General features: G+C 36.1%; 1 protein-coding gene across 2 annotated transcripts; it reads right to left on the reverse strand.

Moving 5' to 3' along the window:
* Nucleotides 1–855: 855 nt before the first annotated feature.
* LOC103709039 (alpha-L-arabinofuranosidase 1-like) lies at nt 856–20,634 on the reverse strand. 2 transcript variants are annotated; one of them, XM_008794201.4, is made up of 18 exons: nt 20,307–20,634; nt 19,436–19,651; nt 18,526–18,580; nt 17,127–17,338; nt 16,623–16,744; nt 16,384–16,537; nt 14,682–14,751; nt 12,210–12,355; nt 12,056–12,101; nt 11,916–11,968; nt 7,781–7,925; nt 4,208–4,326; nt 4,011–4,082; nt 3,780–3,883; nt 3,068–3,124; nt 2,536–2,734; nt 1,720–1,863; nt 856–1,221 (listed from the first exon to the last, which is right to left on the reverse strand). In XM_008794201.4, exons 1-18 carry the CDS (start codon nt 20,472–20,474, stop codon nt 1,099–1,101), a joined length of 2,205 nt encoding a protein of 734 aa, XP_008792423.2. In that variant the 5' UTR covers nt 20,475–20,634; the 3' UTR covers nt 856–1,098. The 2 variants fall into 2 exon arrangements, with proteins under 2 accessions (XP_008792423.2, XP_017698811.2); XM_017843322.2 differs by lacking the exons at nt 19,436–19,651; nt 20,307–20,634 and adding an exon at nt 19,097–19,115.
* Nucleotides 20,635–23,541: the final 2,907 nt, after the last annotated feature.

Raw genomic sequence — 23,541 nt, forward strand, 5'->3', positions numbered from 1 at the left:
TTGATAACCCCGGCCAGCTCAATATCCACCACATCTTCATTGCAACTTATTGGGCTGAACTTGGCCAAGCACGGGCTCGACAGAGCTCGGCCTACATGCATAAATTCAGAGTGAGCCCAAGAGCATGTATAGATACAAATCGAATATTGAAGATACACATACAAATATGGATACAAGATGGTTAAATTTTATGCCTATATTGATAGGCTCGCTTATTATTCTTAAAAAGTTCATAAATACTATATAAAAATAAATAAGATTCTAAATAGAATCGGATATTTAGATAACGGTCAAATAATTTGCTATCCATATTGCTATCCATATTTGGGACCTGTTGGAGATTAAACATCCGGATATAACAGAATGCTAGGTAAGGATGCAAATTTAAACATCCAGCTTGTATCTGTATTCGCATCTATATCCATTGTGCTGTTATCTGGTATGCAACTATAGTTCAAACAACATGTGTAGCTCCATGCAGAATACTGCATATGAGACGCCTAATGCAAACAAGATACGAAGTATATGCACATGCACCAACAAAGAAGGCCAAGTCTGAGATTTAGGGATTTAGAAAAATGATGGTGACATAACAGCCTACATAACAATGCTCTTCTGTCTCTTTAAAGGTCTAGAGGAACAATGTACAGAAGAAAAGAGAGCACATCGCGAAAAGAGGCATATTAACAATATTGAGGAGCAAGCTAGCTAAGGTACTCATGAGAGAACCAGATGTGTGATGAATCTATTCGTTCAGCATCTCTGCTCGTTTATAAAGTTTGAACAAATCAGGTAGTTTGAGGCTAGAACCTAGCTGCTGAGTTATTTTAACACAATATTCAATCAACCAGAAACTTCATAGTTCAACTTTGTAAAGAAGAATTAATAAAGCAGGCAAGAGAAAGCACAATATGGATATATATCGAACACTTGCATAATGCTATTTATCATCATAGATGAGATGTCAGAACCAAATTAATTGATTGGCTCTCTAACTTTCCCAATGCATGTAGTTCATATAGACAGAACAAACCCTTCTTTTTCTTTCGGCCATTTCATTCTCTTTTTCGCCTCGTCTTTTTCCCTTTTACTGTCATTTCAAATTGCAGACCTGTACTCTTCCTGAGCAAGTGATAGATCAAATGAGGTGACAGAATATGGAGAAATTACCACATCCATCTGTGTTCCTGCATTACGTAGCGAAGTCTGCATTGGCGTGACCTACATTATTCAACAAACAGATCAACAAACACAACAAACTGTGTTTTTTTTAGTACATTATTCAACAAACACAACATACTGTGTTAGAAAAACTCTCTGAGCTTGAAATCAGACAAAAGTAAGATACATTAGTTAAGCACATGATGGTAAAATCTGACTATATAGGCATGACAAGTGATAAACTGAATATTTGTTACATGAAACCTGTAGTGCATTTGATCCCTTGTTCTACTTTCAGGGCTATTTGTGGTGCACAAGATATACAAGGGAATGCATAGTCAAGTTCTCCTATGTCTTACTTTCACGTGTAGGACCAAATTTTACATATGAATATGCTCAGATAAAAACAATCAACTCCATAAGAAATTGACATAGTAAAGCTTTGTCTACATAAAAACTGTCACCATATGCATCTTTTGGATCCATGCAAATGTCCTGTTTCTTTTTCTGGGAATAGCATTTCTCTGATGAATACAGGGAGGAAAATTATGTTTGTACCTTGTTTGGTTCCTTGAAAGAATTTTCATCCATCAGATTACTTGATGTGAGTACAGTCTTTGTCGATCCAACTGAGTTGACAGCAGTTTGCACTCCAACCACAGAGATCTTAAGATTCACAATATCATTCCCAAAGTTGACAATCTGCACAAAAAAGATTTGATTAGGGATCTTAAGATTCATAATATCAGTCCCAAAGTTGACAATCTGCACAAAAATATGGGATCAGGAACAAATTGAAGTAAATTAGCAAATTTTACAATGTACGTGCAAATGTTTGTAGAGAGAGAGAGAGAAGGGTATGATTCAATAAAATATGCTAGAAAAGCTGCATAACATGCAGTGATTCATGAGTGATTTCAAGTGAGAATAATTAAAAATAATTTGACAGGTCCAGGAGAAGTTCTCTTTGCCTCCTTTTTTCCCTTTGACAAATAATGGCAGTAAATTTTATCAATCTGAGCATCATATTGCTAACATAAAATCCACAAAATGCTCGAGGATCCACAAAATACTATGGAATGTCCTAAAAAATTCAACATCCACTCCTTTTGATTTGAACTGAGCAGTAAATGATTTTCACTAATCTTCCTGACAAAGTAGCCCTGAGTATAAGCAGGGAAGAGGATGATTGTTTGCTGCTTGCCTTCCTAAAACAGTAGATGATTAACAATACTAGCTTGGAGACAGAAAAAGAAAATGGAGTTAAATCATCGTCACTCTATATCGCCACTATCCCACTTGATTCAAAATAGGGAAAAAGGACCTAGAGATATTAACAAAAATTTACATGGAAACCAGGTAAAGATCACTGACCTTTATTTTTAAGTACTTGCTGTTGTCTACGGAACTCTGCCACGTAATTGCAGAAGCAACCAATGAATTCGAGGCATTAGCTTGAATTGTGGTAGAATGAAGGGTTGCACCACTTGATTCCTGGAACAAATGTTGCACCCAATAGCTAGGAGTTCCATACTGCTGCCATGAGTTGAAAACAATAGCATCTGGGTTCCACCTATGCAATGTAATCACAAAACCATAATCACAGTTATGAAGATAAAGAATAGGAGTGTGCGCAGGAGGCTGAGTACAAGAATGCAAGAAGGATTTATGGCAGACCATATTGACTGGAATAAGATACCATGGCTGATCCAGAAAGGGACAGTACTTTTTTTTTTCCAGTTCCAACTGCATGCACATTTTCTATCTATATGCCACGTGGCTAAATGAAAGCTTACCATGTATTAACTTAACCAGGCAAATCTAAGTAATGCTTATATGCTAAAATGAAGACAAGTTAACAACAGGAGAAAAATTGCTTTCTGTATAAAGAAATGTAAATACTGACCTGCGATCATTGGCATTAACAAAAAGTGGTGCATAACTTGCCATGTGAACAACATCACTGCATGGGAAGCAAGAACAGAGAGCCATCTTATCAGCCACCATGGTATGTAAAGAACAAGTTTTGCTGATTGTCCACACTTCACATGCTTAGATTCAGCAATATTTAAGAATATCAGCATTCCCAACCAGATGTTCAGGTTTAGTGAAGAGCAAGTTCCATTGTTACCCATTGTTCACAAGTTCAAATAGAGCACATTCTAGTCTGCATGGATATTCCATAACCAACACATAACCAACAAACTTCCTCCCGTCTATTTTGGTATCAGGCTTGGAAAACCTTCACCATTCATTCGTATGAATGTAAGTTCGCTCAGATGAATAATATGCCCCCCAAGCAAATAACATGATCATGAGAAGAAAAAAAAATTGAGGAAATCATTCATCTCCAGATATGAAGTAAATTTTGTCTGATATCACAAATGATGAAGAATTAACCTCTCATCTTTATAGAGATTTCAGTTTCTGAATAAATTAAGAATGTCCTCTCGGGTAAATAAGGTTAAACATGATTATGTGAACCAGAATGTGCAGGATGTGTCTGATATCATGTCTTGATAGAAAGTTAGATGAACCAGAAGCAAGTTTTACCAATTGAAATACATTCTTGCAGGCAAATTTTGAGCACATGGAAGCATGGGGATGAATAAACAGACCTATTTCTTTCCAACCCAATGAGGAATGCAGCTTCTGCTAATGCAGCTAAAAGGCTTCCTGTGCCAGCATCTGATCCAGTCACAGCATATTCGCTAACAAAAACCTGGAATTGCATCAAAAAAGGATTATAAACACATCTATCTTTTCATCTCTAGCAATGTGGGATAAGGCTTAAAAGATATGGGCTGTAACTCAGAACAAATCTGTCTTAAAATTCAACATCATCATACCTTGGGGCCAGTGCGTGATGTGCGGTCAAATTGTCTATGCATTGAAAACAAACTGCGAGCAGAGGTATAAACCTAACCAAGAAACAGCATCATCAGTGACTGTCAAATTACATGAGCTAGCAGTAATTACACTAATAATTCTATAAACAAACTGAAACAGGATGGTTTGATGGGAAAATCAGTTTACATATTCTTACATGAAAGTCATATAAATCAGCAGGATGATCCAATTGTTGAGATGACCCATCGCAGTTTGAAATAATGTTAATATCTGGATAGGCTGCTTTTATTGCCCAATAGAACTTCAGATAGTTCCCTATCCAAAAGTCATTCAGGACAATTGTCAGCTAAATATTCGATCGTATTGTCCCCGAACCGTTTAGTATAATAGTACAGACTGTAATAAAGACATTCATCCCCACAGCAACACTGAAGTACTATCTGCAGTGAATTATATTAAAATCTAACTTTTAAGTTAGTAAAGATGAAAAAATAGCACTAGTTCAAAACATCAAATCCACATCCACCTCTGAAAAACTTTTCAGGGATCACCGATATGCTATCTTTAATACTATGTATAAAAGTAATTATTTCTAATGGTTTCTTGTTCGGAAGGACGTTAAATGTATGCATGCATAATCCAACTATCTAGTTTTCTGATATTCATAAAGCAAGCAGGTTGAGAAGGAGAAATTGGTATGCAGGATATCCCAAAACCCATAAAAAAGATAAATTGAAATAAAGACAATGGTAAAGTAGCAAAAATATATAAGGTCTGAGAATCTGTCAGACTCCAAATCCAGGACATGGATGTTGATGCACGTATCCAATATTATGCATCAATGCAGTTAGATTTGGTACAGTAAGTCAAATAAAAATTCTTCAAACTTCTGGCAGCTTCACATGGTAGCACATTTCACTTCTCTTTTCTCATTAGCAAAAAGTTTGAAGCTTCACAGTTATTATGAAGCAGGTTATCATGAATAACAGAGATATAAGGAAGCAGCATATCTGAGTGTTGCAAGTGTCTCGATCAAAAAAGGGCAATGCGTCTTGTATGAGAGTCCTCTTTCTGAATGGAAAAGAGATTTTCATCGGTTTAGTAAGCTTATGTCCGACGTTCCGAAGGACATACTGGGCTTTCGCACCTAACCTAACTGCTCAAAGAAGCCCTTTTTCTTTCATTTTTCCGATATCCCCAATATGGAACTACTCAATGGGATTTCCGAGCTCATTTATCGAATTTGTCTGATGCCGGATTAGGTTGAAAAAACTTCGTATTGCGATCTCCGCCAAGAGACTGACGATCGTTCAAAATTTTGGATCAGAGATCAGCAATGCAATTTGGTCTTCACTTTTTAGATATGGAGTTAAGATGACCTTTTCTCGAAAAACTCCAGATCCCGAGGAAGTCAGTTCCGTAAGTCGACGTTCCAGCTGGTTGTGAGTAGGTTCTTTTCCCTTCACTACCGGAAGCGGTTCTATTAGACAAAAAAGATCGCATTTTTTGCACTTCGTTCAAATCTTCATTCTTCATTCGAAACTCATGAATGTCGGATATTTAGTACAATAATTTGTGATAAAAGTAGATTACAGAGAGAAGAATCGTACATTAGTAAGAAAATTGCAACCTGAAGTAGAAACCATATATCAGCTCATGGAATATGATTAGAATAACAACATGTCATCCAAGATAAATCATAAAAGAGCTGAAAAAATGATCAGAAGACATAAAAGCCTCTGAGAGATGCGCTTAAAAGAATTTGTTATGTTTCTACCAATACATAATCTCAATTAACCCTGTTTTCATCTGCTTGTGAGTATCATTTAACAGACATCCTGTGTTTCTCTGTCAATCCCACAGGTCATGTTATAAGTTTCTAAGTTTTTGGGTCTTCAAGTCCTCGTCTCTATTCTGGAACTACTGATTAGGAATTCACTTGCAAAAATCTAAAATCCTCCATTATGATCTCCTGCACTTTGACTAGCATCCCAGTAGTCATATTTTACTCACAAATTGGAAAATTAAGTCTTGCATATGGCAGGTGTGCTGATTTATTGAGAGAACATGGTAGACAGCAGATTTTCCAACAGAAATGCTCGCAGGAGTATATAGAAGTATCATCAGCCATGTTATATTTTCAAACACGACCTTCCTGGTACCGAGGTGATTAAAGATGACTAACGGTTGGAATTAATAACAAAATGTATACAACGACAATGCCTTCCCACCATGTCCCGCTCTAGTTTAGCTGGTTCTTGAGGTGCTTGAATTTATTCCATTCACTTGGACTGGTTTAGATGTGCATGCTTGATGGTCATGACAGTAACTTGCAGCCCAGAAAAAATGATACTGCAACTGATCTTTTTTCTTCTCTTTGAAATCAAATTTTGTAGCAGCCTATTAGGACCAAAATTTGGTAGTAGTGGAACATATTTTTTTGATTCTCGTTCAGATGCAGCCATCATTAAACACAACCAACACTTCAATAATTAGCCAAGGACCATCTTATAATCAGTTGTCTCAAGCTTGATCTATCCGCTCTTATCCTTCCAAGTGAAAACTGCCAACTGATTTTCAAATATTGATTGAGTTGGGGAGAGAATACAGGAAGTTTTCTTTTCTTCTCTTTGAAGCCAATCAGGTTGTGGATTTGTAACCAATTTTGTTACTTGTGCACCACTTGGTTGGTGCTTCTTCCAGTATTTACTCAAACCTGAAATCATCCCCCTATATTTGGAAAACATGACATGCCCATTATAATACATGGAAGTTGGAAATAATTCACAAGTCCTATCCTGTTTTATTTCAATGGAGAAAGATGAATGCATGGGATAGTTGCATATGTGATTTGCATGATCCTAGAATTATGACTTATCTGCACTAGTAGAATGTTAACTTGACATTCAGATCAGATGTAGTTCAATCACTGCAGACACAAGATGGGGGTGCACAGCTAGTGATTCATGACCTTGCGCCAGCATTTAACTTGACATATGTGATTTGCATTATATACCTTAGTTTCCTAATTGAGATGCATTAGACTGCAGACCTACTGTAAACATCATAAATAACTCCTTATCAGGAGTATATTGCTAAATTTAAAAAAAAAAATTGAAGCATCACTTAGACCAGCTTATGTCCTTCAATAAATTCAACTTGCAGTAGAATGCATAAATAGGAAGTTTAAGTTTTCAAACTGAAACTACTTTACTCTGTTTTACTTTTACGTGACAAATAATGTTAAGCAAAAATAATGACTTCAAGTACTGATGATATATTTTATCTGATGGTCTGATTTCTTCCCTTTAATATTACACATTCCAAATAAGAAAGAAATGGAAGTGATCTTTACTATAAATCAAGGAAACTATAACTAGGGTAGGAAACTTGACTGCTGAAGCGAATGCTACTTGGTGAGCCGCATTGCTGCATATTGCCAAAGCTACAGTCTGAGCAAAAAAGTTACATACTTATGCATAGTTACATCCACTCCTAATTTAGTATTTCAGTAACAGTTATCTATTATGCAAAATCAATATCTTGGGTCTCACAACAATACATGCACTTGTACTATCCATTAAGTTTACTTTTACATATAAGTAGCATAAGATTGGGGAAATAATTATTTTCAACTACTTATATTCCAGATCGAGTAAATCTCTATAAATTATCCATTTTAGGAGAAAAATTAGTCTATCTGATGAGATAGTTAAGAAAATCCAGACCAATAGAGACCACTTTAAACTAAACAACCAACAAAACACACCTCGATAAAATTTCTTGCCGCAATCTTCATTCCCAATTGCTATATAATTCAATTGAAAAGGTTCTGGGTGTCCCATTGCTGCTCGAGCAGAGCCCCATGTTGAATTAGGACTTCCCCTAGCAAACTCAATACTATCGAGAATTTCCTGTATGAAGGGAAAATCATAAGAAGGAATTGCAACAAAAGGAAGTTAGATGACTTATACCAGTTCATGGGGGACAAAATGGTGAACCATTCCATAGACGAGAAACATAAAAGGCAGAAGAAATCGACATATTATTTACACGAACAAAAATGAAAAGAATGATTGCAAAATTTTCAATAGCGGTTACCTATTAGTCAAACTATGATCAAAACCCTAAAGCCCTGGCAGTAGACAAGCACTATGTACGGAACATGATACATAGATAAAATCTAAGGTTGGGGGGGGGGGGGGGGGAGGGGGGGGCGGAAGGGGGTGGGTGTGTTTGGGTTGTGGAAAGAGGGAGGAGATGATCTACTATCCTATTGATAGGATTCGAACCCACAATTCAATGGTTCAAAATACAAGGGTAGCCATACTCTTCTAAAATTAAGGATCCATGTTGGTAATCAGGAATGACAACTATTAAAATTCTAGAAATAAAAATGGAATGTTTCTTGCCATGTGTAGAGTGGCTACAAACTTGAAAATTATCAATGCCAGGATAAGTTTCATTTAATTTACTGATTGGATTATTTATAGGGTAGCAAATGATCCAGGTTGCTCATGAGTAGCTTGGCCTTGGCTCAATCCATGCTCAACTCAACTAGAAAACAAGCCGGGCACAAACAATTTTTGGATCTCGGCGAGGCAAGCTTGAACGTGAGCCGGTTGCAAAATTAAGGAGAAGCTTGGTTCTGCTCAATAAAAGCTTGACTCAAAGCTTATAAGCGTCGAGCCTGAACAACTGATGTCAAGCTCAGCTTGAGCTCCAATGGAGCCCGAGCAGCTCGTATATATTACTGAACCAAGCTCGAGCAGCTTGATACTCGGCTCAGCTTGGCTCATTTGCACCCTTGCTTACTTGGACATTCTGAATTTTGGTCCATACATCTTTTGGGATGAGCATCATGATAAAGAGTGTAGATCTTTTTTGGTTTATAGAAGGAACAATGTTTATAATACCCTAGTTTTAATTATAGGAAGGTTTTATTGGTAGTGTTGTAGCTTAATTCTCTCTTCTTTTCTCAACACATACACAGACATGCATAGCAATATTTTCATATCCACGATTGCTCATGGATGGATTTCATGTAAGTAGAAGGACAGCCCAGCGCATGAGGATCCTGCCATTATAGGGTATGGGGAGGGTCAGTTGTACGTAGCCTTATCCCTATGTGCAAAGAGGTTATTTTCATGTTCAAAATTCTGACCTCCAGATCATAATGGAGCAACCTTATCATTGCACCAAAGCTCACCCTCGTAGATATCATGTAAGTAGTGAATATAAAATGCATGTAGCATTCAACTATAGGTTATGCTTCGCTAAACTGATAATAGTTGGATCCTTAGTAAGATGCAAATTGTCTTATTTACCTATGTATTTAATTGGAGTGCTCTCAATATGCCAAAGTGGGTAACAATTTATTGCCTTGTTTTATGTAGGACTGTGTTATAGTGAAATATGACCTTTGAGCATGTGCATTATATACAGTCATCAAAAAATATGGGGAAATAAACAAATATGACCATTCTAGAATAGAAAAGAATTGGAATCTACAAGTAGGGACATGTTGCCATACACTTAAGAATGATCCTCTTTATTGTTGGAAAAGTGATCTCCAAATGTCTTTGCTTTCAAAGCATGACTTGCATTTCCAACATGGGTATGGTAGAGATTAGTGTGTTAATACAGCTAAGATCGAGAGAAATCTTCAGCATTTTCATTTAATAATGTTAACATTCACAAGTATCAATCACAAGAGGTCGACATTCTGGCCACAATATATATCTTATGATCAAGATCAAAATGGCCCTAAATGATCGACATCTCACACCTGGATCAGGCTCATCCAAGATCATATGGTCTAGTTCTTTATTATGGATCATTCAATCCCTTCAATCATAAGATCCAACTAGATCCTGTTTTTACATATTAAATGATGTGGAAGTCCATTTTCAATAATTCCCCAGACTATATGGCTTCCAGAATCACTTATTTATCACTAATAAGCCTGAAGCATGCAAAATGGCAAGCTGAAAATATAAAGAAAAAATAATGCTGAAGTTCATGGAATTAGTTAGAGGCAAATTTTCATATTTCTACACGCATTTGTTAAAATCTGTTTTTTTTCTCTAATACATTCTATCTAAAAATGATTGTAAGTTGATAGGTATCATATGATTATCTTGAATAACTGGACATGTTGTTTGTTTTATAAGAATAACTACATATGTGCTTATGATGGTGGAAACTAGAATTCCTACATGTATGGCCTTTTTTCCATGTGTTATCTTTTGAATATCTAAATTGTTCCAAATAAGCAGAAAAGCCCCCAGGATATATGATACGATCCAAAATATGCTCAATTCTTAGTCCCATTAAGATTCACAATAAAATTAAAATCCTAACAATATTCATGCTCACTAGGGTGAGTTGACTATTTAAAAGTTCTAATACTTGATTATTGACAATTGAGTGAACTTCAAGGCTATTAAGCCAATGCTACAGCCATCCTTCATGCTACAGCCTTTTTACTACATGTTATCCATATTAACCCTATCATGCTTTCTAAATTTTCTCTTGGTAATACTGGAAAAAAAAAAAACTAGAGTGGCCTTAAGGATTGTTTTTCAGAATTCATAGCATATGTGCATGCTTGAAAGGCCTGTTTGACTATTTCTGGCTCAAAGCTCCCAAGTCCCAACTGTATGCTCCCTCTAGTTTTCTCCATAGAGCCTAATATAGCTAACTTGCAAGTGAATGCTAGCAATTGAGCAAATCCTCTAACGAAACAAAGCATCTACACTTTTTGATTGTATGCATTCCAATATCAACATCAATTCGATTTCCTTCTAATATGATGGGTATTTATTACATTTTAGGTGATGACTTCTTTTAGTACGCTTGAATGTATTATGCATCATCAATGTAATATTTATAACACCAGCAATAACCAAGGATCGCCGAACCGGTACCGGTAGGCATACCGGTCGGCCGCCGGACTGGTTCGGTACCGGTTCAGGCCGGTATGAACCGGTTCGGGCCAGTTGGTTTAGGTTGGTACGGGCCCGTACTATCCGGTACCATTTTTTAACGCCAAACTAGACCGGTCAGAGACTGGACCGGTTTAGTATGGTGCAATCTTTAATCTATCTGATACTTTTGACCATGCAATGCCTTTTGGTTATCTCTTTCAAACGTTCTTGTGTCCTTTACTCAAACTTCTTCAACTATGGCATCTGAAGTATTCACCTCTCTTTGAATTCAAACATAATGTCCATGAACATCTCCCGATCTTCTTTCACTTCCAATTTTCATTATAAATGATAAAGGCCAGATAAATCTAAGAAATTTGAATGGAGACTGCAAAATTGTAAATTTAGGAAAAAAACAAATATACAAGGTAAAGAAGCAGATTATCACTTGATAAAAGCAAAGTAGATCCAGCTATATGAAAAGAGAATCTGCTTTAGAACATAGGCATTATCATATTTCTTCTCAACCTAAGTTATAAAAGTACATCTATGGTAACGCTAATGGAAAAACGCCTTATGACAGCAAAAATGTAATTAATTACATTTAGTTGTGAAAAGGGCAGATACAAAGATAAAAAAGATACTTCAGTCACACAACAAAAACATAGAGTTTATATAAGTATTAGGAGGAGCATGTGATGTTCATATAAATTGGCAGCAGATATATATACATGTTTTTGATATATAAAGTTCCCTATGTTCTACCTCTCTCCAGATCATGCAAGTTTCACAGCATCACAGCTTCACAACCAGTTACAAAGTATTCTAGTTAATATATGGCAGATACTATCAGTGAAACTCATACTATTATGCTTTGAGATTTATAATTTGGATAACTTGATGTAATAACTCATATTGGCTGATTGATACTGTGAATGGTTATTAAAAAGATAAAATAGCAACTTCAAGACATGCCTGAATGAAAGGTGAGATGTCAGTGGTATCAACTTCGTCATTGTGACTAATTCCTGGAATATTAAAGCAATTAAAGCAAGCAAGTAAGAGTGGAAATCATTGCCATCAATCGTTCAGTTTCATTGAGCAGATGCTAATACCATTATTGATCACCCAAATCGGGAAGGCACCTAGATCTTCCGCAAGCTGCAGTGAACCATCAAAAAGAGCTATCTAAGTAGCCTTCCTAAGGTAGATATATCAAAATTCTTCCCAGTCCTGACCATGATTTTCAAGTAAGCATCAAATATCTACCTGAAGATATTCTAAGTATCCAAGCCCATCATCAGTCCAATACATCCAAACATCACCAAAGTGCCCAGGCCTCTCTTCCCATGATCCAATGGTTGCTCTCCATCGGAATGCATTTCTTAGCCATTCACCTTCAACAAAACAACCTCCTAGAATAATAAATTAGTTCCAACCTTGTACAATTTTCCATATAATGGTTCAGGTTATGAATAAGAAAATATGAATATTTTAAAGAAAATACAGATCTCTGTTCTATGAAATGCAAGTTACCCAGGAAAAGGATTTGTCATGTATCATAGAGTAGAAATTAAATAATCAATCAGCAAACTTAAGAATATGATAACAAGAAATTGAAGAAAAAATGACAAAAATAGCCTAGAAAATTGTAGGCACAAGTTCTATGTTAAGAAGACAGAATTCAATAATTATGAATAAAACCTAAAAAATCAGAGGCAAGTATGATATATCTGAATAAAGAATACAAGTGCAGTAATCAGAAGCACAACAAGATAACCGTCATGACCAATCTTTCATGCACTTGTGAGTCAAGCTTAGCGCACTAAGATGCTTCAACTAGCTAATCTTAACAATTGATATTACAAGAGAACAAGCATGAATCCATGGATGCAATCAGGTTGGGTTAGCCAGGTGTTTGAGTTTCCATTTGCTTGCTCCCAAAATGCTACCATCTGCCATACATTGAAACAAGATGGCAGATATGGCATGATGCCTTGCAAGGGAAAATGAAAATCTTTGCAGGAGTGATGCAGATGGCAGGTTAGTTACCAATCTGAGAATACATATTTAGCCCAACTAGAATCCTCCCTTATGCATGAGCTAAATGCTTCTAAAATATAAGCATTGTTCAATAATAAATGGAAACAAAGTTTATATTCACATCATTGATCATTTCTGTGGTTTAAAGACATTTTATTTTTTTCATATTTTATTTTAATCTATCAGTGTTGCGTTTTTAATCCAGTGACTCAGATTCCACTTTTCATACTTTGTTTGAAGCACAATGTGAGTCCAAGGTACAAAGCAAGGTTTCACGTAAGATGTCAGCATCTCTGCATAAAATGCCAACATAGGGCATCAGTCAGCAAGCTCTGGACATAGGCATGCCAAAAATAGCATCAAAAATTTCCTTTTTTAAAAGTTTGATACTTTACATTTCCTCCTTGTGCAATTAGGAGTTGTTTCATGCATTAAACCAATATTCAAACCCCTATGTAGTGATAAAAATCAATAATGTGGTTATATGCATGTTGAATGCTACCATTATGCATTGCATTAATATTTTATCTGAGGACATCATGGATAAAAATAAACAATATCACTCATAATTTGGATGCAAAAAATTGTTGGAGACTAATTGGGGTGAGATTATTGAAGCACTGTCTGCTAATTGGCCGCATGAAAAAAAAATAGACTGAGATATATGACCTTTCTTGCTAGACCTTTAGGTCATAACAAACTTTGGATATGATAAAAGGATATATACTTGATCCAAATCCAAAAATCTAGAGCGTGTTCTTGAATTGGAAAGTTTAGTTTCTTATTTTAATGGAGTCTTAATTTTAAACAGTTCTTCTTGAACTCCATTTGGTGGATGGGGTTAGAAGTTAGAACATTATTTAAATGTAATATATTCAGCAAATAAATATTAAAAAACAAAACATTCTCAAACATTGAAAAAGAAAACATGTGGACATTTACATAAAATGATATTCATGTAAGTATGGTCTGTTAGTCTGTCTACCAAGTCCCTAGTTTTATCTTGGATGGTAAGTACCTCCAACCCTTCAAATGGTGTAAAATAAGAAAGAAGATCAGTGGCCCTAGACTCTGTGCCAAGCAGTACCAGTTCATATAGAAGCATGCTGGTTTGACTTTTGATACAGGTTGATGACAAGCAGTCTAACAAATACTTGATACCGACCTTGTGCCTAGTCCTAGTCCCCAAAACAGCACATGCTAGGTGGCATGAACTGGCATGGGACAGGAGTTAATTCTCTGGCATAGAAGAAATTCTTGTGAGTATAAATGCTGGAGTAACTCCTCATCATAATATCCATAAAGAGAGCGTTCTTGTTTGTCAAGGCATATTTTTACTACAAGATGATAATCAACAGATTGTTTCACAGAGCTGATTCCGAATATTCTAGCAGATTTTCACAATCATAGCTGGACAGATATACTGATGAACAAATTAAGCTTTCTAATCTGAGTTCCTTTCACCAGTTAGAACATATATATGAATTGCGGCAACATTGTTTTTTCAGAGTAATATACAATCATATAAAGCAAGTTGTTCTTGCATCTTCATTATGATAGCTGTCATCACAAACTACAGAAAAACGTTCAAAACAAGATTAAGAGCAAAAGAACATTCTTTTGGTAATTTAAATATATTCATGGCTGCTTCTGTTCGTATTTTGTTACTAATACTGAGAAACGGAAATCATTTCATACCAGGAAATCTCATATACCGAGGTTTCAAGTCTTCAAGCATGGAGGCAAGTTCCTTCCGGAACCCATGTCCCTGCATAATTTGCAAAACACCAGACAATACATAGTAAATCAATATATAATGCATAAAATTGAATCTATCACGTCTATCTACATGCTAAAACATCTTTCTGCATTTACTTCACCAAGTTTATCCTTAAAAATATCTAAGAGACAAAAGTTTCAATTAGAGTGGTAACTGTTCATGAATATTACACTTAATACAAGCCATAGACCCCTAACACATAAGAGCCTCAAAATACCATGTGAATCTCAAATCATATTGTTATGTTATATGGTTGCCATTATATAGACAGAAGCTCTATAAAGAAATATGATCTTCTATATATGGTTGCTATTGTTTAGAGAGTGACAACCCTAATAAGCCTATAACATATTAGGAAATATAAGCATGAAATTGACATGTATCCTTGTTTTATTGAATGAATAGAATGATCGTCTGAGTCCAATATTGTATATTAATAATATGAGGTTACCTATAATGGTGGTTGACCCGTTGTTTATCATGATCATTAACAAAGAAACAGCAAGCAGAGTGTTTCAACTGAGACATGGGAAGAGACAACTTAAAGGTAGGTAGAGCCAATAATACTCAACATTAAAGGCGAGGACAAGTGAGTGCAAGCAAATTATGTTGCAAAATCAATGATTTCTATAATTTCTATACAAGAAACAAAAATCCAGTGTTTTAACCTTCGCAATTTCGTCCATAAAATCTCTTCATGTTTTTGGAGAGAGTGCTGTTTTAAGAGGGTATGAATGACCAGTTGGGCGAAGACTTCTTTCAGCACAAAGGAGAAAGAGTAATAAAAAAACCTATTTAACAGAGATGATGAGAATGGTAGAAAGTCCCCAAGTTTAAATGAAGATTCTTATGCACGGTTAGCAGCTTTCTAAATGAATTCTTAGTCTACAGTGAAGATGAAAAGAAGTAGAAAAATCTCATTAAACTCAAGGGAAAGTTTCTCCAATGTGGGAAATTCTAATGAAGGATAAATCAGCAGATAATAAAAGGCAACACTGTGGTGAACTGGTGCTTGTCCCAGTGGCAACATCCTCTGCTTATCAACCAGACATTCTGGAACTGAGTCTTGGGTGGTGCATCCCCAAACATTTCAATAAAAAAAAAAAATCAAATCAAACACAAAAGGAACCTGTATACTTATATAAGACATAGTTGGACACCTAAATGTCATATCTTGGTGAACTAGTTTTCATAAGTCTTTCCGACTTACAAGTTCAATGTCCAAAGCATTTGTCAAATTTCAATATCTTAGGGGTACAAAATCGGTTGGAGGTTCCATTAAATCTAATGGGATTGTTGTTTAATAGAGATTTTTATTACAGAATTTTGGTAGATTTATGGTCCCTTTATAAACGTTCTAAGATTTTGGTTTGTTAGAAGCATGATAAAGTATCAAGTATCAACTATCAAAGAATAGATCTAAGCAGACTTTTAAGACTTAAAATCACGTATATATTTTTTTATTTCTGTGTGGTTGATTCTGCAACGGTTTCTTCTCCTTCTTATTCTTCTTATATATTTATTTCTAATTCTCCCTCTCTCTAGGGATTTGTTCCACTTTTTCTTACTTGTGCTTGTAATGGCTAAAACACAAAACTAACACAGTTATGCCAAATGTACCTTGTATGTATCCAAGGGCATGACTGAAACTTGATCAAACCAAATAACACCCTTTTTGGTAGTTGTCAATTGAAGTCTTGAGTTACTATTAGTTCCTTCAGACTGCAACAGAAACTCCATCTTTGTCCAGTTTGACATATCGGAAGCAGCAGCTCTGCAGAAGAATGAAAATTGACTCTTAACTTTGAAGGCATCGCGCAACAAAAATGTTATAGTTTAAGCCTACAAATGATGCTCACAGCCTATTGGTAGAAGCCAGTTTTTGCAATCCATCTGAGCTTGTCAATGAGACAGAAAAATTCACTGATTCAGATGATCTGACATGCAATATCACTTTGTAGGTCTTCCCTTGTTCTATATTCTGGAACATCATAACAACAACGAGCTATTAATTGAAAAAAAGATCTAGGGATAAGCAGCAAAGTAAGAAAACGAAGCCTTTAGAATCAAATAAAAATCACCAATTGAGGCATTTCACATCATAATAACAATAAGCACAGACCGATAAACACATAACGACAAGGTTATGTTTTGTGATTAAAATGGAAGGAATGATATAAATTTAAAATGCTCATTAAAAATCAAAGTCATATGTCATATGAACTGCTGATCACTCGCATGTCCAAAAAGACTAAATACTTTATAAAGCTCAAAATACTATTCGATTCATTTTTTAGTGGTAGTTGCACAAAAGAAATCAAGAGCACTGTTGTTATAGCATTCCAGCAACCATGAGCACATACCATGCCCCAATACCCAGGGTTATATATGCCAACACCATCAGGTGGACAGACAATAGATCCGTTGCTGTCACAAAGTACCTCCATCCTAAGTGCAACCTTATTACGTTCAAAACAAGATGTACGGTCAGTTGACACAAATATCAAAGATTCATTCCCAATTATGGACCACGGATCAATGTTTGAAGGAGTGTTAGGGCCTCCGGCTTCAAAACCTGGAAAAGAGATGTCATAAGCAATGCAGAAGTAAGCAAGTAATGCTTCAAGAACCAATTAAACATCTACAAATGTGATTTGTTTCTTGTTAGCTAAAATTTCTACTCAGGTAGGAATTCTTCAAGAAATTGATTACATGAATATGTTTAACTTCAAAGGTGACCATAATATAAACAATCCTGACAACAAGTATTTCTTCTTACTTTATGAATTTTGTGGTGCTTTATTTGCTGCACATGACTATTACCTTATTTTCCACTCAGTCATTTCAGATTATCTAGTCTTTATTTAAGGGCCCTTCGATATAAATATCATTGCATCTATACAAAATATAATTAAGGCTTTTCTTGGATTGACCAAACCATCTAAATTAACCTTCATCATGCATTCCTTTTCAGGTTGTTCATAAGCCTCCTTGTGTGCAGCATTACTATTGGGGATTAATCAGAATGGGGGTTGGGAACACTCTAATGGGATGGTAACAAAAGACATGAGATAACAAAGGTGATTCATTGTTATGACAAGCAACACAGCGATAAAGACTTCACTTGGGCCTCGTGTTGAAATGTGATTGCATGTGATATGATAAACAAATAAAATGTGTTCACTAGATTGCCAGTCACCTATGGACATGCATGTGTCAAACACCTGTCAATCTTCAGACATCCACAGTAGGCCGATTACGATGACTTGGTTTTGATCCAGTCTACCCACTTTACTTTGTAGTGAGATTGAATTAGTCTGGTTCAAATTATTGAACAAGGTTCTATGACCAAAAATGATCTAGGTTTATATTATGTCCTGAGCAAGTCCATGAATCAGCTAAGGAGAATAAAGATGATAATAAAGGAGGGTTGCAGCCAAATGTAGTCTAGAACATCTATGTGACAACAAGTTGCTTAACCACATTACTAGCATGCAGCAAGCTATGACCATAATATTTCTACTAGTTCCATAGATCCATATCAACACTACCCTTACACTGCATTCACTGCAAAGCAGTGAAAACACTCGCCACAAAATAATGATGATTTTGGTGATGGTTGTGGCAGTAATAATGTTACACATGACGACAATACAATTATCAAAAATGTCTAGCCATTTGGTGTCCACAGAACAATGATAACTGTTACTATTTTAACTCCAACATTGAATTTACTATTGTAAAATTTCAGTATCCAATTACCTCTATTGCTTACAAGTTCTGCCCATAATCCACCAGCTCCTGCATGGTTGATCTCCTACAATTTGTGCACATGCTAATTATTCCACATTGAATCAACAAAATAAGCATGCAACATAGCTTTTTCACGCTGTAGCACAAGATATCCAATTTTAGCAACCGACATTGTTTGTATTGGCTTCTATGCTGGAAATTAACTTCAAGCAGAATGAACTAATTATTGTTTCCTATGACTTTAACTCAGATGCCAGTCACAATATCAAGAAGGACCAGAAGTGGCCAGGTAATATGAATTGGTGAAGTGCCCAAAATCTCAAGCCAAGGAACCTATAGTTACAATAAATAGTTACACAGCCAACCTACCTGGAGCATATTGCATATTTGCTGGTATACTTAGAGAAACTTTTATCAAAAGGACAACTAACAAAGTAAAATATGCTACTATGTCATATGCTTCTTACAGATTGCAAATTTGGAGTACACCTCAGGATCAAAAAGGAAAAGAAAAATATGCAGGAAATTTACATGTAATCAAATGCTTTGGAAGTCGAATTGAAAATGAGAAATGACATACATGAAAAGGAGAAGTCCAGTAAAAGTGACATGAAAATCCTTTTATTTTTGTTAGGTGTCAGGTCAAAAGTAATTATATCAATCCAAGATCACTGACCACCTGAAAAGAAGGTGTCATCCTAAGAAAAGCACCCAAAAAAATGGCAGTGAAGGGATACAATGACATTCAACTGAGTTAAATAAATTCAATTTTTCAACATTATTTATTGTTAACATTAAAATAGAATTTTGCAGATGTTGGCAGCCAGCCAAAAGCCATTCCTAACTCCATAGAATGAATGAAATTAGAGATACCATATGTATATACTGGATTGAACTTGCATGCAAGTGTATTGCTCACCTCAAAAAAGATACCAAACAGAGTGTCTGGGATCTTTTGACCCAATTGCTGTGAAGCATCAACTGTCAGAAGTGCAGTCCGGTTTGCCTTTAATGCATAAGCAATGCAATGCTGAATAGCGCACAGTATAAATAGAGAATAAATAACAGCAATGGAAGATGATGCTTGATGACCCATTGTGCCCACACTCCCTTCAATCCCAGAGTCTGAACCAACCTGCGAAAAATATCAAATACAAGAGAAATCAACAAAATAGTACAATAAAAGGGAGGGGGGTGGGATGGGGACTCAAAACCTAAGAGGTACCAATACGGAAATGGCCGCAAGGCAGTGCATGACAATTATGACCAAAAACCTTTTTGAGATATACTTCATGAATCAGTAACAAAGATATCATTACAAAAAAGGTAGGAGCGATCCTTTGAGCTCAGCTCAATTAAAGATTGTGATATAGAGAGTTCCCAGGTTTATAACTCTAAGCAAAGTTGCATGGTTAAAAATGAAAATTACTAATAACAAAAAGAGATTACTTTCCCTTTGCATCAACGGTTCAATGAGCAACTAATGCATAACACTCTGTGGACCTAAAAGTACTGAAAAAAGAGTTCAAGATTCGTCTTTTTTTTCCATAAGAAATCAAGTTGAGAGGAGAAAAAAAACGCAGTCAGAGCATCAAAGTACTCAAAAACCTAGCATATTTACAAACAATGTCACGCCATAAAGCCATTAAACCCGCATCGAGAGAACTAAAATTCAATACTACCACTTCAAAAGAAGATAAAAGAGACATCTTTTAAGCACTGGTTGACACATATCATCGAACAGAATACCGAAATTCAAGCTGGTCCGCAATAAAGATCAAATCTTTTACCGATTTCCGATCAGAAAAGCAGGAAAACAATCTATTGAGGAAGAAATCAAAGGAGAAGGGGTGATGGTAGGATCCAGAGCACGGGGGATCGAACGAGGGGGTTCTACGGTTTAAGTAGGCGAGTAGTGGAGGACAGTGATTGCTTGAAGAGACGTCCCCGGAAATCATGCCAGGGTCATGGGAGCAAGAAGACGAGGAGTTCCATGGAGGCGCCCTCTTCCGACGTGCGAGATCGGGGCCGTCGGATCGGAATCGGACGGGTGGGAGCGACGTTCGGCATGCAATCTTCCACTCCCCCCGTTTCGTTACTTCGAAGGCCCATCGGCTTATCCAGTAATTGCCGTTGGTGTGTGAGTCTTCCACATAGAACCATATAATATGGACTTCTCTTATTTCTTCGTCTCTTGTCCATAATGAGGATTTTTTTTTCTTTTGATGATGTGAGCATGATTTCCTACATTATTGTAGTCAGTGAGGCGTAGTTTTCAATAGATGGTGTCACTAAATGAAAGGTCAAATTTGACAACTAAATAATTTAAGGTTTTTTCTATAAAAATTATAAAAGACTAATCCTCACGTTATACTCTATGTCAATTGGCATCCTCATCTCTCAAGGTCAACATCAACCAAAATGAACCTTTATCTCCTTTCCCAAGTGACAGGAAAATGATATAATCCGAAGAAGTAATTGGTGATAAGGTGAGATGAACGTAGCTAATGATTTGTACAAGTAATGACATGATGGTTAGGAACGATCATTTTTTATTTCTGTTTTAGTAATTACAAAAGGTTACATGGGAAAGCAAACTATACCATGTACATGCACAATGATCTATAAAATTATTAAAATAGTGTCTAACATACAAATGTTTTGCTGGCCTCAATATTCGTACGTGCGGATACCATATATAAATGTCACCATCATCTTCACACATGTAATCACTGAAAAGTCTTAAACCTTAGTAGGGCTTGATCTTGAGATTTCCATGAGCTTAAGCTGTGCCTTGATTAGTATTATGGTTTCTGAATTGTATAAATGAGGGAAATAAGAGCGTAAATCCACCACATAGGATATGCAAATTAGTTAGGTAGACTTTTTGTTGTTGTCACGTGTATAGATGCAAAGCTAGCTATAACCTTTTGTAGGTAACAGAAGTTACTAAGTTCTAATAAATAATAGTCTGACGGACTAGATATTGAGATCATGTGTGGTTAACTATGTGAGAATCCGTATAGGCATGTATTTAATTCCATATCAGTTATTCGCTGCATAGTTTTTTGGTACTTATACAGAATTAAGGAATTCAAATAATACCTCTTCCGACTAGCTATTTTGGATGAAGTTCTGAATTGTTACAAATGGTATCAGAATAGATCTAGCCTATAACCTATATGAACTAGGGGACACTCTAGCACAGATCTATTGAGGCTGATCACGGATCAATTGTGGTGCTTATGATTAGATTAGGCTTAACGGGGATATCAGAGCTTAAACAAAGGAATTATGTTAAAGTTATACATGACCATTGATCCGTCGATAGGAATTATTTTTCCTATAGAAAGTCTGAAGGACGTTGCCCACTCTAACCAGTAACCATATAATTACCCTTCAGAGATTCGCTATGGGCCATTCCATGGCCAAAGTAACACAGTGGAATGATTTTGATGACACAAAAATAAAACTCTCAGGAATTAGGGACCACTAATAGCTGCATTTTTTTTTTTATAACATCATTGTCCAAGAGGCCATGGAGATACATCATGCCCATCATGACTCCTAGACATCAAATGGATGCCCCATCCACCCATTTTCAGTCGTACGTGTCGCCCAAAACGTCTCTTTTCTCATAGGCCTGGTTCTTATCTCTTCATGCAATGGAGATAGGAACAGATGCTGGTTAATATAAAGCCTTGACCCACTACGTTGCGTACTTGGCTTTATCTTCACCTACTAGCAAACACGCATCACCCCGGCCGTTTTGAGAGACTAAACAGGACGCAAACATTTGCTAAAAAAACCGCAAGCATCAACTCCATGCATGCAAGTGTTCTTTTATATTGCTCGTGCTCTCAGTCTTGCGTCCGCTTTGTGGGACCTCAAGAGAATGTAGGACGTCCCTCAGCTCAGAATTTTGCCTGGATATAAAAGGTCTTCTGATGTAGACCTTCAAATTATAAATGGTTTATTGCTGAAATTCTCATCACTTCTCTTTCCCGGGATTTAAAGTTGAGCTACGTGGAAACCACATTTATCAAGCCTTATCACTTGAACTGACCAGTTTTTTGATGCAGTGTAATCCAGGTCAACCAAGGAATTTTAACTCCATAGATTGAAGGAAAGTGCTTTAAATCCAATCTGAGCTAGGACAGAAGTAGTGTTTTAGGTGTAGTCATCGTTATCTGATGTTTTATTTTGGTAGTATAATTAAGTTTGTAGTCCAAGAGCTGGTAATTGTCTTTTAGTAGGAGTTCCAATTCTAGTTGAGAGTGAATGGGGCTCATCTCCAGTAGAGAAGAAGAGGAATATTGGGAAATATATCAATGGAGTTAAAATTCCTTTGCTGACCCGGGCTCTATAGCCTCTATTGCATCACTTTCATAATTCTGTTTTAATATCATGCAACACTGTATTTTAGAACATACTCTCCAAATAGTAGTAAATAAATTGCAGCATTAGTAAAAGAAAGAGTGTTAGAAAAGAAGAGCTTGCTTAAATATTAAAATTCTTCTCCTCCCTTGAGCGAAATTCTGTAGAAATTTCTTTGAAGTTACGACAATCCCTGATGTCAGCCAATTAATATACAAACAGAAAAGGAATTGGCCTCATAGTCCAGTTAGTTTTGAAGCAGGTTGGCATTTGTTTATGAACTGCAGATTTACTAAACACATCTGGGTTGCATTCCTCTGACAATGGTGATTTGGTGGAAGATCTGGTTAGAAAGTAATAGAAGGATTTTTCGGGATAAGCAACGGTCTTCTGAAGATATATTTATAGAAGTTCTTGATTAGAATGGTCTTTATATTATTCTATCAAGGGTATTGCTGATCTTTTTTTATATAAGCTGACATCCATAGGGACGTATGGAAAGAGGATCAGTGAAGGCTTTTCACATGCCTTTGTTCTTTTACTTCCTTCTCCGCATGATCTTGTAATAACCCCTCTTCTGTAATTATTCTACACTACCTCTTTCTCTGAGCGAATGCATGTAACACGTAGATGATGTCTCCACGTCAA

The sequence above is a fragment of the Phoenix dactylifera genome, chromosome 3, assembly GCF_009389715.1.
Source record: "Phoenix dactylifera cultivar Barhee BC4 chromosome 3, palm_55x_up_171113_PBpolish2nd_filt_p, whole genome shotgun sequence".
Classification (NCBI taxonomy): domain Eukaryota; kingdom Viridiplantae; phylum Streptophyta; class Magnoliopsida; order Arecales; family Arecaceae; genus Phoenix; species Phoenix dactylifera.

What these genes read in the sequence shown, in the direction of transcription:
- LOC103709039 (XM_008794201.4), bottom strand. Translation starts at nt 20,474, where the DNA reads ATGATTTCCGGGGACGTCTCTTCAAGCAATCACTGTCCTCCACTACTC. An exon ending in GATACTTAGAATATCTTCAG is followed by an intron (nt 12,102 to 12,209) that starts GTAGATATTTGA and finishes GGTTCACTGCAG; the next exon opens with CTTGCGGAAGATCTAGGTGC. An exon ending in GATTTGGGTGATCAATAATG is followed by an intron (nt 11,969 to 12,055) that starts GTATTAGCATCT and finishes TTAATATTCCAG; the next exon opens with GAATTAGTCACAATGACGAA.